This window comes from Macrosteles quadrilineatus, unplaced genomic scaffold (genome assembly GCF_028750875.1).
Source record: "Macrosteles quadrilineatus isolate MER2022 unplaced genomic scaffold, UCM_ALF_1.0 Scaffold_9__3_contigs__length_116548681, whole genome shotgun sequence".
NCBI lineage: Eukaryota > Metazoa > Arthropoda > Insecta > Hemiptera > Cicadellidae > Macrosteles > Macrosteles quadrilineatus.
The window spans coordinates 46,877,010-46,896,480 of record NW_026542602.1 but is presented as its reverse complement, the minus strand read 5'-3'; the positions used below and the strand labels follow the sequence as shown (position 1 = coordinate 46,896,480).

Below are 19,471 nucleotides of genomic sequence, written 5' to 3'. Positions count from 1 at the left end.
GATCTATTTCCAAGAAATTCTAATATCGAATCCGAACCCGGATCTCTTACCAGTAAATTCGAATATCGATTCCGAATCCAGTTAGAAACAGTAGATTCGTTCTCGAATCCGAATCGAATCTCTAAAAAGATTCGGATTCGATTCGTTTTTCGAACTATTCGCACAGCCCTGGTGAAATTTGAACTTACCTTGAGTTTCGTCCTTAATTAAACATACTCCTAAGAAAACTTCTCATTCTGAATACATAGTGAACAAACCTTTCCAACTAAAAGCATACAATTTAATACATCTTTTGAAGACTTTAAGCTTTAAGTATCTAAAGGCTTAGAACAAATGTCTAAGAACAAAAAGTAGTTTTTATATTACTATGTGAATGATGGGATTCAAGTTATTACTTCAATGAATTATTCTTTTGAAAATTATAATTAATATTATGTTATATCATAGATAAAACCATTACATACTCCCTTTGTAGATTTCTCATCCTTATGGAACAGTTGAATACAGTTTTATTGTTAGTTCTGTACGGTGTACTGCAGAGGTCGTGTTTTGTTTACAATTTGTTTCTTGTTATTTCAGTCATTTAAAACCTCGTTTGACAAAAATAATACGATCTAATCATAAACAATAACTCGTCACCTAGTTATATAACCAAACAGAGCACTAATCAAGAAACTAACCCTAAAATAATAGAAACAAAATTTCGTCGACCCTAGTGTCACCGTACATGAACTAGACACGAAAAACGAGCTTCAAAATGTACAATGGGATGAGAAGTCTACTTGTGTTGGTTAGTCTATGGTGATATTTTATTAATTGGTTAACAAAACACATCAAACGTTTTAAAGCAACCTGCTACATATACACAATAGTTTATTGAGTTATAGATGTATTTTACTGCTTCAAGCTCAGCTTTCCCGACCAATTGTAGTACTGTGACATAGCAGCATGATTTTACTGCTTTACAACAAATTATTGTATTGTAATTTCAATATAGACCTCTTTTTTATCTGATTTTACATTTCATTTGCTGTTTTAGCTGGATTTTTTGTAGTTTTTAACAATTATCATACATTACTTACCTAGGTCTTAGTTTTATCACTTTATAGTTTTAATTGACAGTACACAATTAATTATTGTTCACACATCACTCATATTTTTACTTTCTAGTGTTGTTAGTTTCATGTTACTGTTGTGGATTGTTTTTACTACAAGGTTGTAAATAGTTGTACGTTTTCCCATTAAATCGTTTTCTATAAACCATAGATTTAATATTTTGTTCTACATCCCATGCGATTTTCTGGCTCCCTCTAGACTTGGTTAATTTTTTTTACCTTTTTGCCGTTTTTTTTCTTTTCTTATAAATTTAAGCTGTTTACTTAAGAAGATTGTGTTACTGATATTCTTTTTCTAATCAGAGCACTTTTCAGACTTATTCAGGGAATAGATGGATGAGAAAATCCATCTATTCTATGAAGAAGTCATATAAAGGAATATTATACCAGTGTTTTGGTGACTTTTTTAGTTTATTTCCCTTGACCCCTTGGTATATTTCCCTTTTGTATTTTTCTCAGGTAAAATGATTGAAATGTTCTTTGAAAAAACACTTCTCAAAGATTGTTAAACAGTTAAGTGAACCTTAGAGAAGCATTGTGATAGGCCAGGTCTAGATATATGTTTGAATGATTCCAAATCCCAAGAAAACAGTAAGAAGATTATTTTTTGTTTGATTTTCAACAGGTTTTTTTAACTGGCTTACAGCTGTTTGAAATTAAAATAATGCGATTAACATGCAGTTTACAATTCTGGTCAAATAATACACATAACACCATTTAGAATGAATTTGATTTATTACAAACACATTTAAAGTGAAATACATGGAATCATCTACCAGGTACAAAAGGATATTAGGAAAAGCTAAAATATATTTAATTTGTTCTATGCCTTGCTATAAATTTGTAACAGATGGACGGACATTTTTGATTGATGTCAATTTGTAAATTTAGCTAAAGCTAACATTATAAAACTATTTTGAAATAATTCAATTATTTCCATTGAAAGAAAGGTTACAAAATAATTTTATGAAATATTTAGCTACCCATGTTGTAAATTATTACAGTAAAAAGTAAAAACTACCATAAATGTTACGCCAAAAAGGCAAAAATGTTGAGTTTTTGTCTAAAATCCACTTATTGACTATTAACAAGTTCTCTAATAATACACAACTCATCAACTGATTATTCTTTTTGTTCTTGATCTTAATAATTATTCTTTCAACTAATCATATAGAATTCAGTCAATCACACAAATATAATGGTTTATCACACAAATAACAAATAAATAAAATATGCTTCATATGGACTTAAGGGAATGTCTACACTATCAAGGAATGTAGGCAAAGGTGGGTTTCTGAAATATATAAACACAACATTTTTTCACAAATCACAAACTGTTGTGTAAAAGGGACAAACAGCACACAAGCAAATAAAAATAGCTACTTCCCTATAGGGAAATTCGCTAACAGCAATTTACAAAATAATTGAATATTTTATGAGATAAATAGTGCATTCTGGGAACTTCGGAAAAACTGTGTTGTTCTTTGAAACAAGTGACTTTTTCTGTAGTTCATTTGTAACATGTAGGATTCATGTACCAATTTAAAAAGATTCATCAGCGGTTTCTGATTGGCTGATTCTTCAGGTCTACGGTCTACCCACGGAATTCTATACAATAAAGTGTTTATTCATTTATAAATATCTCCGTTGAACAGTGTTGCAAACAATATATAATGAAAATTTAGATTTTTATACAATGATGCACATGACATTCCATACTGCGAGGGATTTTAATTTTAAATACATGGGCTGGCAGCACTTACAAGCTAGTAAATACCATTGGCTTGGCCAAAACATTTTTTTTCTGAAAATGTTCACTTTGTCACTTGCAACGTTGTTCAGCGGAGTTGGTAAAAAAAGGCTTGTCTTCGTCTATTTCTAGAACAGCAATAGTGCGGAAGTACTTTCCAGGTAATAGATAGCCAGGTACCCAGTTTATAGCTTAGTACAAAATAATTCTTGATTTCACAATTTGTTCGGTAAAAATATCTCAAATCTTATTATACATATTTCTTATATTTTACAACTGATAACAAACCAGTGATGCATAAAATTAGAAAATCCATCAAAAGATCAACGTTATCTAACAAGGAGGTGGGTTCCACAAAAAAACAACATAAAAATGCCAATGCTTATTGATAACAAAAAAAAATTAACTTTTGTTCGATAGGCAAACACATAATGCAAATTACAATTTTAACAAATTAATACTGATACAAACTAAATAATTGTTCTTTTTACATTTTGTTCTTTTATTCTTATGTTATTTTAACATAACAAAAACTAAAAACCTAGCAATTAAAATAATAAAATGACACTTGGAAATAATAAAAGGATATGGAATGGAGTTAAGGACAGTTTGACTAGTAGGACTAGTGTGATAGCGTCACAGCTTCCAGCGTAGAGGCTCGATGATATATGACTTGTACCTGGAGCAGAAGATGGGTTATTAATACTCAGAAAGTAAAATAGTTTTAAATACACCTTACAAACTTCAGCTGCTCCAAGCATTGAAACAAAATGACAAAGTTTTAAGACTTTCTTTTTGTGAGAGCATGCAGACCTTAATGGAAAATGAAAACTTTGCAAAACTGTTAGTCTTTAGCGATGAAGCAACATTCCACTTGTGTGGTAAAGTGAACAGACATAATGTGAGAATATGGGGCTCAGAGAACCCGCACGCTTACATTGAGCACGTGCGCAATTCTCCGAAAGTCAATGTGTTTTGTGCTGTCGCCTACAATAAAGTGTACGGGCCTTTTTTCTTTATTGAAGAAACGATAAATGGACTAATTTTTTTGGACATGATGACAGAATGGCTTCTACCTCAACTAGAACAAGATTTAGAAAATTTCATTCTGCAGTTAGACGGCGCACCTCCACATTACCACTTGGATGTTAGGACTGAACTCAACAATCAGCTGCCTGAGAGATGGATCGGGCGCGCTGGTCCAAATGATGGCGCACTCTTGAACTGGCCTCCAAGATCTCCGGATATCACTCCCTGTGATTTTTTTTTATGGGGCTACATCAAAGACAGAGTGTACACACCACCATTACCAGAAAGCATAATCGAAATCCAGCAAAGGATCACTAATGCCATCGAATCAATTGATCAAGACACTCTTACCAAAGTGTGGCGAGAGTACAGGATTGATATCTGTTGTGTCACCAGGGGTTCCCATATCGAACATTTATAATTTTGAGTATCTGTAATAAAACTTTTTGAGTTTTTCTTAAAATGTAACCATTTTTTATTTTAGTATGATAAATAAAACCAGGTTTATAGACACTTGAAATCGGGAACTTCATTTGTAATAACCCTGTATAATAAAATAGTACCGGGGGACAGAGCCATGGCTCAATTTTTTTATTCACAGTTTTAATGGAATCGTGGTAGGCTACTTACTAGAATTGAAAAAATATTAAATATATTTTCTGGCGTTTCTATGTCCATACTTCGTCACGTACAATAATATAATTATGGGAGAGAGCGGTACCATTGACTATTAGATACAGAAGGCGGCACGCATTTGTATGTTGTACGTCAAACTACTGCCCTACTTCAGTGTGAACTGCAAAGTAGGATTTTTTTGGTGGGAAGGTTGGCAGCAGTCAACAGTGACAGTAGCTGGTGACTCACTGGCTACCAGACCGAGTAGCCAGTTCAGCAGCCAGAATTTTTCTAGTTTTATAGCCAGTGGCGACGGGGCTCAGTAGTCAGTCGGTCGCCAAAGTATGGCTACGTCGCTGGCTACCTTCATGTAATAACATCTATAAGAATCAATGCCCCATGACAGACTGAGTAGCCAGTTCAGTAGCTGGCGACATTGCCAGGCTACCTCGTGTAATAAGGGACTTATCGTCTGTGTTTACATTACCACTGTTTTTAAATGTCTTTGAAAATTAAATTGATTATGAAGTTTTTATTCATTTTCGGTTGTTATTGATCTTAATAGACAATAGACCTACAGGTAGTGCGCTAAAGAGTCGGCCTCTTCATTGCACTACGGTATAAAACAGCCAACTTGTTAAACAATTATTACCATACTGTTTTACCGGTTCAAACTATACATACTATTATGTATATCTTACTGAAGATAATGCTTCAAACAACTTTTAGTTATAGGCCTATGTCTATTTTTCGTAAGTAAGTTGACTTTTTAAGGAATCTTCAGTAATGCGCTTGAAGAATTTTGGTGTCAAATTAAAGGTACAGGCTATAACTGTTCTCTAGGGAAATATAATATAATAAACAAGTATGGATTTTTAACTTATTTTTCCAACCTTTAGTTGTTTAACCTATACACATCTAAGTATTAAATTAAAGCTCTTTACCCCATGGCATTCAAAACTCACATTTATCGGTGTTAATTCTATTCTGAAATCACTTAATTGTTTTTCGAGTTTGACAAATATATCTAAATGAACAAAAAATGTACTTGCTCTCACCTCACGGATGCTTGTACAGAGGGGACGTCCGATGACGAGAGCGCCAGTACGTTACACAGTACGGCCCAGCAGCCAGTAGTACCACAACAAACATCAGAGCCAGGACGTAGGACCACAGGACCCAGAACCTTGAAGGTAGCCATAACACATGGTAGCACCAAGCCTCACCCCTCTCATCTGGCCAACGACAAGTTAATGTAAAAATGTGTCCTAGACCACAACAAATTTTGTTATGGTAAAAGTATTATTTTTTTACAAACTTTCAGTTCTAGGGTCTATATTCCTCTTTGGCTTTGGATTGAGTACGAGCAGTGTTTCCACACGACCAAAACCAAAATCCCACTTACCAGGTCGAGAATATCCCGTTTTACCCCGCTTAAATATAGTGAAATGTCCTGTTTTAGTCCACATGGACTGTCCCTATCTAAAGTAAACTTTTTGACATATCATGTTTAAACAACTTCTTAAATCTTACTACCCTGGGTAAAAAGATAAAATTCTGGGTACGGAAAAACTGGGAAGAAGCTTTGATAGGTGTTGAGTATAACAACCAAACAACCTGTCACAGCACTTTTTGAGTTATTGAGATGGTGTTTAGTATAGGTTTTAGGTTGGGAGAATTAAGGGACACAGAACTTTTCGGGCCAAGAGGAAGTTTCGGTAACATTAAGATTTTGAGGTTCAGTTGGTTGAGATTTTGGAGTAAGAGTAAATGTATGGAAGGGAGAAGAAGTCTTCACAATTTCAGGTATAGGGATGTAAGGTGGTAAGTAATATGCAAAGCCAATTTTAATTATATTTGTAAACAAACGATTAAGTTCCATATGATCTTTTCCACATTGTGACAAACCCTTTGTTTCAGTTATTTCCACGATGAAAGCAAAGATTGTAAAACCATTTACGTAAACTATCATTGGTAACTTGATTTCATATACTACAAGTCACCCTCTCTTTAACCTCAACCAACAAAAAGTCCAAAAGTCAAAGCTATCAACTCATTATTAAGACTTGCGTACCTACGAGAGCTACTCCAAAGCCCATGTCTGGGACGCCCATCCTGTAGGAACAAGTTGGCACTACGACCTCATTGACTAGAGTGTCCGATCTTTGGAACCTCCACGACGAGCTTGGCTGTAAAATTATTACTTAAACATTATAGAGAAAGTACCTTCGGTGCTTGATTCACAAAAGCTACATGAAAAATGTACTTATTTAGTAACATAGTTGTACAAGCACGAAAGAGAAAGTAAATTTAGATTCAAAATAGCTACGTGAAAATGAAAAATAGTTTAAAAGGAAGAGAAAATGCAAATTAGAGCGCATCTTGTGAATGCAGTTTGCTTGAATATGGTCTCAGTTTCAATTTTAAAAAGCTTCTTTTTTCTCTCAATTCAATAAACATAATATCTTTGAGCTTCTGACGTACATTGATGAAGACGTTGTGAGAAGGACACCAAGTTTCAAATTACATTACAACAGAAAATAATAATCCTTTAGTGTTAGTCAAAGGTTTTACATACTATAGATGTATACACACGCTTACTTCATTGACAAAAACATTTTTATTAAATTACTAATTTCCACTGCACAGTACCACTTCAAACCAAATCTGAACAAGATAAACAGTGCAGAAACTGAGTGTGGGAACAACTTGCCGCCTCGTACGGATAGTTCTGTATAATAACATATTTGTCGCTGCATTCTGAAAACGCTCATGGACTTGTTGCTCATGGATTGCAGGTTGCTTGTTGTGGTTGTCTTTATTTAATTTAATGTTTAATTTAGCTAAGAATATACCGCTTAGTTTGCCAAGTGTGGTCGTAGCCAAAGACTAAACTGTACTGCTACTGACTACTAGCATAGACTAAGGAACACAAGTAGATTCCTCATCCCATTAAAAATTTGAAGCGAGTTTTTGGTGTCTAGTTCATGTACCTCGACACTGATCACTAGTGTAGACGTAATTTTGTTTATATTATTTTAGGGTTATTTTCATGATTTGTGCTTTGCTGTTTGGTTATATAACTAAGAGACCAGTTATTGTTTATGATTAGATCGTTTTATATGGTTAAACGAGGTTTTAAATGACTGAAATAACAAGAAAGACATTGTAAACAAAACACGACCTCTACAGTGTGACATACAGAACTAACAATAAAATTGGGTTTGGCTGTTCCATAAGGATGACAAATCTACTAAGGGAGTATGTTACCTCGTCACTTAGTCTGTTGATGTCCAGGTTCTCCACCAGTCGTCGCTCCCCGGTGTCAATATCTCCACTGAAGTGAACGGACTTGTGGTCATGAGCAGACAGGATCACATGAGGTCTCAACCTTTGTAGTACCTACCAACAACACATTTATGAAACCCCTTTCATGAAACCTCCTGAAGTTGCCTAAACAACTTTTAACACAAAAATTACCTTTGCCGCCTGTGTTAATTTGTCTCCATTATAATGTCTAAAATATGAAAATCTTTTTTCACAAATCTAAATGCAAGGTACCAACTCTTATCTAGCCACTGACTTCTCTTCTATGAAGGCTAAACAATCCATTGGGAAGTAACATAAAAGGGTAAGCAATAACTGTTACTTTTAACCTAAAACTACTTTTTTAAGAAGTCGATGGCCTCTCTCAACTTTGCATTTGCCTTTCCAAATAGGCCTAGAGCCTGTGCATGAACATATCCAGCAAAGCAACGGGCGAGCAGGTACAAGACAAGGGTGAACTGTATTGATAAAAGTAGTGGTAGATACCAGGATGTCCAGATTCCAAACCCTCGACATCGCTGTCTTAAGCTCGAAGACCGTGGTGCTACTGACTAAGCCACCGACTCACCACAGCTACCTGACAAATTTTCTGTCATTCCTAATTTCAACTTTATTGTTGTCAACATTGTAAACTATTTGTGCATGTCAAGCTAATAACTGTATTTACATGAGTCGAGTACATATTCTGACCTCGGCTGCGAAGGCGCTAGGTACACCAAGCAGAGGCATGTGTGAGATAACCACTCTCGTCATATTGTCCCCGGCAGCCAAGGGAGGCAAGGGCGGTACAATCCTCTGCATTTTGTTCACCTGAATAATAAACCATTATGATCATCTGGGTCTACTGCACTATACTTCGTTCATAATATTTAGGCGGTTTTAGGGGAAGATCGATCCCTCCACACTTGACCCTTACCTTAAAAATAATTGCTCAACAGCTGATTAAGCAACATACATTAAATTAAATACAAAAAAAGTCGTGGGGAATCTTCCCCTCAAATCGCCTAAATATTGAGAACAAAGTATAGTGTCATTCTTCACAGCAACTACTGTGCTTACGATAGGGCTGTATGTGTTTTTTTTTTCTTTTGAATCTATGGTTGGATGGATTTAAGATTGGTTAAAATACTGAATTGAAGGAGTGAGTAAAAAGACGATTGACACTAACATTCAGAAAAACTACTGTAGCCATTGTATAGCAACATTTCCGTAAAGATCTTTATATATGTAGGCATATCGATTTTAAAAGTTTTTGCCATACACAAAAGTTTAAAAAATGTTACAGGATACATGAAATGTAAGCTCATTTGAAGTGCAGTAGACAATCTCTTGTTTAAATCCTTTTGGTTTAGACTTTAGATTGTATTAATAACAGCATTATGTATTTCGTGATGATTGTTAATGCATTGTAAAAGTCCACAACAATAAATTATTTTGATTCGATTGATTTGATTTGATTTTACACCCACTTTTGAATGATTCTAACACACACACCCTGCTAAATCTATAGCCACAAACTTACTTATTATTTGTCTACAGTTTTCAGAGCTTAGAGATGTTAACGTTGTATTCCTTTAATGTTGAACACTTTAGTAATTACTAAATCTGCACACATAATGTTTTGAAACATACACTTTCATTTTTCAGATTCATGATTTTTTAGTTCTGACAAGTATCTCATCCCAAGGTATCTGAACGACAGGGAGTTCATTAAATGTAATTTAAGCTATAGGCCATAGTATTTGTAACCTCACTCAATAATTTGTACTCCATGTTTTATAGATGTACAATTTATGAGTAAAGTGTGATCTTACATCAGCAGTACCAACATTACCTGAACAATCTGTACATTTCCTACATGGACGACCGAGGGAGAGGCAAAGTGCTCCATGAACCTGGCCACCTTCTTGTCTGTGACGATCTCGTCTTCTCCTCCAATGTCGTTGTCTCCAGGGATGAACACAGTCTAGCCAACACACATTAGCTTCAGAGATACACAATGAACAGTCTAGCCAACACAACATTACCTGTGGTCATAGCCTTCTCTAATACAAGGCTGCGGTGAAATAAAAATGGCAACACTGCTGTCCCGTCAAACCAAAACAGCTGTTGCACTAATTTATAATGGAGCATTGGCAATGTGTATGTTTACACTTTTGTTATTTCTGTTGTTACCATGGCAATAGGCATGACGTTGATGTTGCCACACACCATCACTGTGCCCTTGTATTGGAGGAGGCTATGCTTTGGTGCTACATTTAACCATCTCGATACATATCGGTAAAGAATATGGATTTCACTTTACTAAGACAGCAGCATATTTTGTATGAACCTATGTATTTTAAATATGAATGTAGAATGGATTGAGATCTGTTGTTTTGATACTGATTAAGATCAGCTGTTTTTTAGCCAGGATTATTTATTGTCAAATAATCAAGAACAGCTGATTCCTGTTCCAAACCATTCATAAGCTACTGCCTTTTCATCAAGTATCAAGTAGGTTTTTTGTTGTTGTTTTTTGTTTTTTTTATGATAATAAGGTGTACATACTTCTTTACCAAGTTAGTGGTTGGATCTGTTATTATGCCAAATGGGGTTTTTCCCATAATTATTAGGTAAGATACAATATCTGAACGATTTTAATCCAGTTTCATTGACAATCCGGAGTTAAATTGATTAATGGATCACCAGCTTGAGAAAGAATTGATGGATGAGGCCAACTTCAAAATAAATGATCATGTAAACTTTAACGGATGGATCGGGCATATTCTTTTACGGAGCTTTACCATACGCCCACCAAACGGGTTTGTTTGATAATTTGGCTTTTTGTACATGAGAGAAATGAAAAACTATACATGATCAAATCAGCAGACAATATTATTGGATCCAAAAGAGATAATTTCATGATTTAAAAGCCCAATTTAACAAAGCCTAATTATTTATCTTTGGCCAATGGCAATCAAAGGGTTTTTAAAACAATACAATTTGTACAGGTATAGGAGACAACATTATTAGTAGTTAAAAGGACAAAATATTTCAGTCATCAAATCCAATGCACAAGGAAAAGAGAGATTGATGTATTTTTAACTCTAATAATAACAATTGCTTTAACTTCATCTAGGATATTATTTCAAGTTTCCAATATGAAATCAGAATTTCTTTAGGAGCTACAAATTGTGCCATGACATAATTGATTACCCATTATAGTATCTAATCTTTGGTAAATAAGTCAGGTCTAATAAAGAATTATCTTATCAGTGTTAATATAGGTGTTACAGAGGATTATAATTGGATCAACAAAAATCTGATAGGTACACAAAATACCTTTTACCTATTGATGACAGAATTTTTTAGTCAGGCTATGTCCATTTATTTTACTTTAACACAATATGTCCGTTTTTACCCAGATAAAAGCACACATTGAAAAATCTATGTCCTCCTCCTCTATAGGACTTAGGACTACTAATGTAAAAAGAAGCAAAACAGGTGTTGTAAGTGTGAAATCCTTACTAAACTCACTAATGCCATCAACCACCCCCGGACATATTTAAATTTCAAATAACTTCTTGATCAGCATCGTACGTATTATTAAATTTACGGAAAGTAAATAAAGAAACGTCTTATAACACTTATTGACACTTTTTAAGTGTTATAAGACGTTTCTTTGTTTACTTTCCGTATATTTTATTTCCCTGGTATATTAATTCAAAAATAGTGACCTTTTCATGAGACAACCTATACTTAACACATTCGCTACTGTCATTGCCACAGACCGAGGTATACATTTGAATCTTACACACAGACCGGCTGTCACTTGGATAACAGTACACACAGACCACGGGCGAAAACCTGTAAAACAGTGATCATTTACATTGTAATACGCTACAATCGTGTTTGTATATAAATTATTCTTGTTTTTTGTATTTTTTGTAACCTTTAGTAATGTCGCATATTTGCGACGCCCGGTCTACAGCGAAGACAATAGTGAAAATTATCATAGTTTTCTTGAAATAGACTAAGCGTCGCATATATGCGACAGTTCATTTTTTTGTGTTTTAAGGTGAAAGTAAGTAAAAAAATAAACAGATTATTCAAGAACAGTTTATAACTGAACAAATATAAAAGCTACATAGGATAATGCAGCATACGTACTGCATACATACATACAGTGATGCAGAAAAGTAAAAGCCAGTTTTTCCAACTGTTATATGACGTCACCAATCATCATATCCACAGACCAAGCGACGCAGTTGTGCGTCAGACATCTCTGTAGACCACTGCAGGGAATTCAGTGCCTTCAAATAGACCACTACAAAGATATAAGCATTTTAATAACATTAGAACCCCGACGCAAATATGCGTCGGCAGTCTATTTTAATGTGACTAGCCGTCGCATTCTATGGGTGGAGACCGGCCGTCGCATATGTGCGTCGCTGGTCCATGTGAATGGAAAATTTCGTACTATTGCAGTAGCGAACGTGTTAAATAAGCCCGTGAGAAAAATAGCATTTATGTTTTACATATGTATACACTGACAAGGAAAATATCCTACCTTATTATCATCGATGTAATCCAAGTGGAAAATATCTCTGAACCTGTCATAGTATCTTTGGTATTCTTCGTTGGTTGCTGCAGTACCCTCATCCATGAGGTCTCCAAGAAAGATGATCGTATTAGGCTTAACGTGATGTTTGGCAAGAGCAAACGACAGCTTCAAGTACCTGCAAAGTAAAATAGTAATAATTAGTTTATTCAAATTTGTTTTTTAAAGTACTTTACCCTGTGAGGTATCGAGTTGGTCTAGTAGTAAAAGAGTGGGACTTTAGTTCCTGATGTCCTAAGTTCAAATCCCACCAATCACCGATGGATTTTGTCAAAGTGATAATGCGGCAACTCTGTAGGTCTCGACTGAGGATTACCACATTGGTGTAAAACGGTTAATCATATTCATTTGAGATGGGGACGTGCATATTTTGAATGAAATATGACTGAAAGATGAGTGAAGAATGGAATGTGATGCCTTGTGTAGCTTCGTTGCTGACTAAAATCAGCTGTTTCATTAGTCACGGCCATTTATTGAAAGCCCAATGATCAAGGACAGCTGGGTCCAGTTTTGAACCATCAAAAGGCTACAAACTTTTCTCAGGATCGAACCAGCAACCTTTTGATTACGGTACTAGGCGAACACAGTAACCTCTGTGCTACTGATCTGTATGTAGCTGTACTGAGGTTTCAGACTAGAGCCTACGTCCCAGGATGTGAAGGTGGGGCAAAAAAGTAATTATCCTGTACAAAAACACTTTACAAAACTCAAAGTCCTTAACTCAAATATTTTATAGGCTAACTTAGTTAGTTGTAAGAAACTGCAAAAATATGGTTGCTATGTTTGGGTTTGACAAAATACACCATGCGACTAGAATATCATAAACAAACCCTCATAACCATGTAAAATGTCTGTAGGGCTTAAAATTAGTCTGGAAAGAAGAACCTATAAAAAAATAGTTTTTAGTGCAAGTACAAAACTTGATTAGTGAGTTTTTTGTTTGTTTTCACTTTGAGAATTAAACTTCTGATGATTTTTAACTTGTTTTTAATTAAAATTTATTAATCAACGTGTTTGTTGAACATTGGCTATCAGAACTCTTAACATGGACTGATAGTTAAGTATTGCTATCTTCATACAGGATTACATTTCTATTGTATTTGATTAAAACTAAGTGCATCGTACGTAACATGGTACGTTCATAAAATGTTTAGCTAAAAATGTCTTACTCAAACCAAAATAAGAAATAAGAAATCCTAGATTTGATGTCCTTAGTCTACTTCTTCAATATTTTATAGTAGTATAATTTTAAGGTACATAACACCTACCTGTCATTGTCCCACCTAGTAAACCATGGTTCTGACTTCTCGCCCAAAATTTGTGGATCAGCGACTAATAATAATGAGCGTAATCGTTTTATATCTCCACATCTCATTTCCGGCCATGTAAAAGACTTGATTATGTATATAGCAAATTCATTAAAAATTATAAATCCACATAATATTAATATTGTTATGTGAAGTATATTTCGACGATGAGAGAAAAAGTGGGCTTTCCTGGCCAAACAATTGTAGGAGCATGGTTTTATCATTGAAGGTTCATTCGGTCAGCAGCCTGAAAAAAAACATATTTAACTAGGGTATTGATCAAACTTCCAGAATAAATCAGATCATGAATTGTTTGCAAAATATTCGCTAATGAGCTAAAGTAAGGTTAAAGTCTTGGGTCCTTTCTCAACTATTCACTACCACCACTTATTCTTAAACTGTTAGATCAATCACTAGTAGGTAGTTTGACGGGGTCTGGAATATTAGATAACAGGTAGACACTATTTGTTTACCTTACTCGTTTATTGCTTGGGAAGAGTAAACTGGATCCCTGTTCTCTAGTTATCACCAATAAGAACAATTCAGTTCATTTTATAGGCCTAAACTGTTAAATAAAATAACCAATGAACCACACACCCAATGTTTTGTTTGATGTTGTCCTCTTCATGGGAACATAACCTTAAGTTAGATAGAGGCTATGATTTCTGTCTTGGTTAGGTTTCGTGTGCATCTCATAAAAAGTTCACGTTTCTATCGCACAGAGCTTGGTTGGGGAGGTCCACCTAAAATAACCGGGGCTCAGATGATAAACGTTTACGCGCAGGGCGGTTTCCTTTTAGGCCCAAGTTGCACAAATCAGCCATTTTACTGTTTTCTAATCCTTAAAAGAATAATGATGCATTCAAACGACAAGGAAAACTATGATAAAAATAATACCTTGTTGACAAAATAATTATATTTGGAGTTCAAGAGGTTTTAAGCAACAATATGAACATTAAAGATTTGCCTAGCTATACTTAATTAGCAGACCAGAAATCGCCTTCCTTGTAAGAGTGTGATTTTATAATAGGCCTGTTGGAGATATGACTTTGATTAACAACTATACCAGTTAACCCAATTGCTAGATGTAGATTATAGATTAGGCTTGTTATGTTAATTGTTTGGTGGTTAGGCTACACTATACTATACTATACTGTATAACTTATAGTCGGAGTATGATATTTAAGATTTATAGGAGCTTGGGGCAAGAGTGCACACTTAACGTTAAAAACCCCCAAACAAATAGGTCAAATGATTAACAATCTAAACAAAACTAAGTTAACAATCCAATGTTAGTTAATAACCAAACTAAATTTTATTTTTACAATCATCATTAATGTATCATTTAACAAATAATAATGTTAAGAAAAGTTATATTTGCAAACTCTTGCCCTGCAGGTGGGGCAAGAGTTTCGTATTGGGGCAAAAGGACGCACATTGTTTGAAAAATCTAGCAAGACCTAATGAAACAGATTTTATAAGTACTTAAACACTTATCTACTTATGCTACAAAACAACTTAGGTTTAGCATGTTCTTAGTGAAAAGTTCTTTTTAGCAGTAATCACAAGTGAATTTGCTCCCATCATCATACTTTGAACAAAGGGCATACACTTGCATGAAGTGCATTGAATACAGCCCTCCTCTGGCGGTTCCTCTGGACAGATAATTTTGGTAACCTACTTGATGTCCTTAGTTGTTGAATTTTTGTTTAAATTAACTTACCTTTGGAATTTTTCAATGAGGAGTGAACACTGAAATAACATGTTTGGGCATGCGAACTCTTGCCCCAACGGCAATGTGAACTCTTACGCCCCATTCAAAGTTTTTACATGTAATGAGCTGCTGCTTGCTGTGTCCATTACTGGAACTAAACTAACACGGCTATAAGTAGAGCGTTAAATGACCATTTAAACTATGTACGATTGAAACTATTGAATTAATTATTGGAGTACCTACCTAACGTATACTAATTCCCAAATAGGTACTTTATTATTATTCGGAGGCCACCCTTATACAGCGCGCTGCGGCGGTTATGTTAGGTTGGGTTATCATAAATAAATATGTTTGTAGGACTTTCCTTATTTCATTATGAATCAAGCAGTACCAGATGAGTCATACTTTCGCTCACCAAATCCCCTCCAGGTACGCCAAGGTGAGGTCGTTGACCGGAGTGCGCGCATCACCTGTCATTGCCTGTATCTGGTGTGGTATCTAGAGGCGGCGACTCATTCAACGCAATCCTCACCGACATCGCTGCCTTCTGGAAGGCAGGACTCAAAGGCCGCTAATTGTAATCATGTCAAATTTGGACATTAAGTCAATTAAAGTATGTTCTTTCCATTTACAATTTAACCCAACCTAACATAACCACCACTGCACACTGTATAAGGGTGGCCTCCGGATAACACCAAAGTAAGTTTACCCCCAAATACTTAAATATAAGATCAAAATAAGGGTAAAAATATATTAGGCCTTTTTTACCTACCTTATTATGAGATGAATAAACAGAGAGGAACCATCAAACTACGGAGGAATGGTGAGGGAAACTTACTGTCTTGCTCCGGATGAGACTTGGTGGTACCAACTTGCTCAAGCGCAAAATTTCCGTTTTGCGTACAATTACCCTGTGCGCACTCTTGCCCCGAGTTAAGCCTAGGTACTCTATATCTTAGAACTAAACATAAAACCCCTTAAACTACCACAGATAGGCCTAGGGCCAAGGGAGGTGGAATGATGTCTAAGCCTATTTAACCTAGATGCCTACATTTCATAAGGCTGATTAGGATGTAGAGGCCTATGTTACTAAATTCAAGATAAAAGTGAATTGTGGCAAGGTAAAATCACTGTATAACATGATAGGAGTGCAATCGATTAAGTGGTAAGACATTCCTTCTGGAACAAACTAGGCCTAACCTCAAAAGTGTCATTTTAGCTGTAAATCAAACTTACCACAGCAATTAATTTTCATTAAACTGGTGTCAGTCACTTAAGCGTATACAATTTTTTTTACTAGCTCACCTGTCTTTATGTATTTTTTTAGTTATTCACAATCACACTGATGCTAACACTAACCTTGTTCACTGATGTCTTCAATAAATAATAAATAATAAAGTTAGTAAAAAGCTCCTTAGCTCAGTCGAGTCGAGTCAAGCTTTATCATCATTCGTCCATCCATTCCATGGCATTTTTTTTCTTCTAAATTTCCTTTCGTCTGCTCTCTGCTGGTTAATTAAATTATTTGTTTTGATTCCATCTCTACCTTGCTGGATAAGGCATTTTGATCTTTTTAGGTCTTCTATGTAGCTGTGCAGTTCTTATGGAGAAGCTTGTAAAGTGACAGCATTGATTTTTATGGCTACCTTCACTATAGATTTATAGTCACGTTTATTGTCCCCCATTAATTAAAAGTGCTTAAATTGATATACATATACTATCATATTAATTAATTAGCAAACTCTTTACGGCCTCTGTGGGACATCAAAATGAAAAAGTATATCGGTCCTGGGTCTAGGATCAGGGTCTAGGGTCACTATGGATTTATAGTCACGTGTATTGTCCCCCCTTTAATTAAAAGTGCTTAAATTGATATACATATACTATCATATTAATTAATCAGCAAACTCTCTACGGCCTCTGTGTGACATCAAAATGAAAAAGTATATCGGTCCTGGGTCTAGAGGACCATGCCACCTACAGTAATAGCATAGAATAGACTAACCAACACAAGGGGTATGTTTTATCTATGGTAATGGTAATAGCTACTTTCCTATAGAAAGATTTACTAAGAAAATGAAAAAAATCTGATTACGATTAAAACACAGAACGTTAGTAGGTACGTTATAGGGAGTATGTTTTATCTACGGTTATAGTATAGCAGCCTCTCGGAGGATTTTATGGTTTTAATCCTTAAAATGCTCGAATGCACGTTGCTAATTAAGATTCAAAAGTTATTGCAGCATTTTTTATTTCCCCCAAAAAATATTAGTTACTCCTACCATAGACAAAATGAACTTCTTTTTGTCTATGCTCCTACGCCTCTTATCCATGATAAGGTTGAAGACAATTAATTGATAATAGGACGAAGTATGTGTCAAATTAATTGCTGATAGTTTTTTTTAGTTTTTTTTTTATATATCTGTTATCCATATTTCATCTTCCATTTTCAGAAGAGGAAGGTCTCTGACTGTGACAACAGCACTTTTGTCATATAACTTGTTGTTTAGTTTCTTATCATATTGTCATTTACCTGAAACACTGGGAGGAATATTTTATCCATAATAATGCATCAATATTACACCTCTTCCTTTTAGAGAATTTCCCTATAGGGAAGTAGCTATTACCGTAGGTGGTACAAGAAATTTGGTTTAAAGGTGTAAGGCGGGAAACTTGAATGAGTTCGCAAACCAGCATGATCGGACAATGGAAACGGGGTTTTACAATGGGTTTTACGGGGTAAAATGGGCTTTCTCATTTTTGACCCTCAAAACACAAAATTTCCCAGTTTCTCTCTACACCTTTTTAAAGAGCTTAAAAAACAAATAATTTAGTGTATCAAAGTGTTTTTTACGGTAATTGGAAGCGGAGAATGTTCAAAATTTTAAATTCCCACGTTTTTCTTATAGACAATATTGTAGTTTGCTTGTTTATGGATATATTTTGATCAAACTTGGTAATTTAATTTTATTTTTGTATACTAAGCTATTAATATTTTACTAAAAAACATACTTTATTAGTTTCCTTGTAGCAGCAAACTTAGGTACTGGTTAAACCTAATGTTATTTAAATAGATTTGATTGAAAATCAATTTAGACAAATGAAAATTCGCTTAGTCGGCAGGTTGCTGCAGCGGGAGTATTCTACTGATACTTTATGAAACCAACCAATCAAACTATATATTTTCCAAAATGTCAAGTAATGCTACTAAACTGATTCTGCAAGTACTGCAAAATCATTTCTTAAATATATACCTCTATAAATTATGTTCCTGTTTTTCAACCTTAAGACAAAACAGACAAAAACTGCGGTATTAACAGAAACAGTGGGTTGTGTGGAGAATCATTACCTGCCACCGCCACCCCAAACCCCATGAAACTACTTATCCATCTTAACATGCAGTACACCTTGAATTCCACTGGTAGGGTAACATTGTCTAGCACAATTTTTGCCAAACAAAATAATCTAATCTCTGATTAGAACGATCCTATATTGCACAGAGTGTAGATCAATGCATAACCTGATTCCTCTAGATTCTGGAATGCATCATCATGAGTCTCCTGAAATGTGCCATAAGCTTGACTTCAGGTAGCCTATGTTAAGTTTCTTTATTCTTATTAATTACCTTTACTTATTCAGAATCAGATGAGTCATTAAAAGTGTGAAGTGGTATTGATTAGATTTTAATCTTGGTTAATTGAGCTTCAAGTTCTTGCTCCATAATGCACATTGCCCATAATGTAACTTTTCAGAAAATTACCAACCTTCAGGTTTATGTTTTAATACCATTTCATGTACATCTAGTAAGGCTCAAATGCAAATGTAAAGTATCAAACCACGTTGACCAACCCCAACAGCATTTTTAAGTCTGTCTTCAAAAATTTACACAAATATCCTTATTACATTATTTTAATAACTATATACAGTAACTGCTTTCTGGGTTTTAATTACCAGAAAAACAAAGCATTTAAAATACAAAATTCTCAGGATATCTTAAATTCTTGACAGTTC

The 19,471-nt window shown here is 34.8% G+C and overlaps 1 protein-coding gene across 3 annotated transcripts; it reads right to left on the bottom strand.

Moving 5' to 3' along the window:
- Window positions 1-1,847: 1,847 nt before the first annotated feature.
- On the bottom strand, window positions 1,848-16,910 carry LOC129004327 (uncharacterized). 3 transcript variants are annotated; one of them, XM_054432873.1, is made up of 9 exons: window positions 16,820-16,910; window positions 13,708-13,993; window positions 12,389-12,557; window positions 9,671-9,802; window positions 8,527-8,646; window positions 7,780-7,911; window positions 6,584-6,698; window positions 5,568-5,744; window positions 1,848-3,544 (listed from the first exon to the last, which is right to left on the bottom strand). In XM_054432873.1, the coding sequence occupies exons 2-8, from the start codon at window positions 13,968-13,970 to the stop codon at window positions 5,569-5,571; spliced, it is 1,107 nt and encodes a 368-aa protein (XP_054288848.1). In that variant the 5' UTR covers window positions 13,971-13,993; window positions 16,820-16,910; the 3' UTR covers window positions 1,848-3,544; window position 5,568. The 3 variants fall into 3 exon arrangements, with proteins under 3 accessions (XP_054288848.1, XP_054288847.1, XP_054288846.1); XM_054432872.1 differs by having other exon boundaries at window positions 16,766-16,877; XM_054432871.1 differs by having other exon boundaries at window positions 16,697-16,869.
- Between the last annotated feature and the right edge of the window lie 2,561 nt (window positions 16,911-19,471).

Excerpts from the sequence above, each read along its gene's own strand:
- LOC129004327 (XM_054432873.1), bottom strand. The coding sequence starts at position 13,970 with ATGATAAAACCATGCTCCTACAATTGTTTGGCCAGGAAAGCCCACTTT. Across the intron at positions 7,912-8,526 it reads CTAGCGCCTTCGCAGCCGAG|GTACTACAAAGGTTGAGACC; the intron begins GTCAGAATATGT and ends TGTTGTTGGTAG. Across the intron at positions 6,699-7,779 it reads TCAACAGACTAAGTGACGAG|CCAAGCTCGTCGTGGAGGTT; the intron begins GTAACATACTCC and ends ATAATTTTACAG.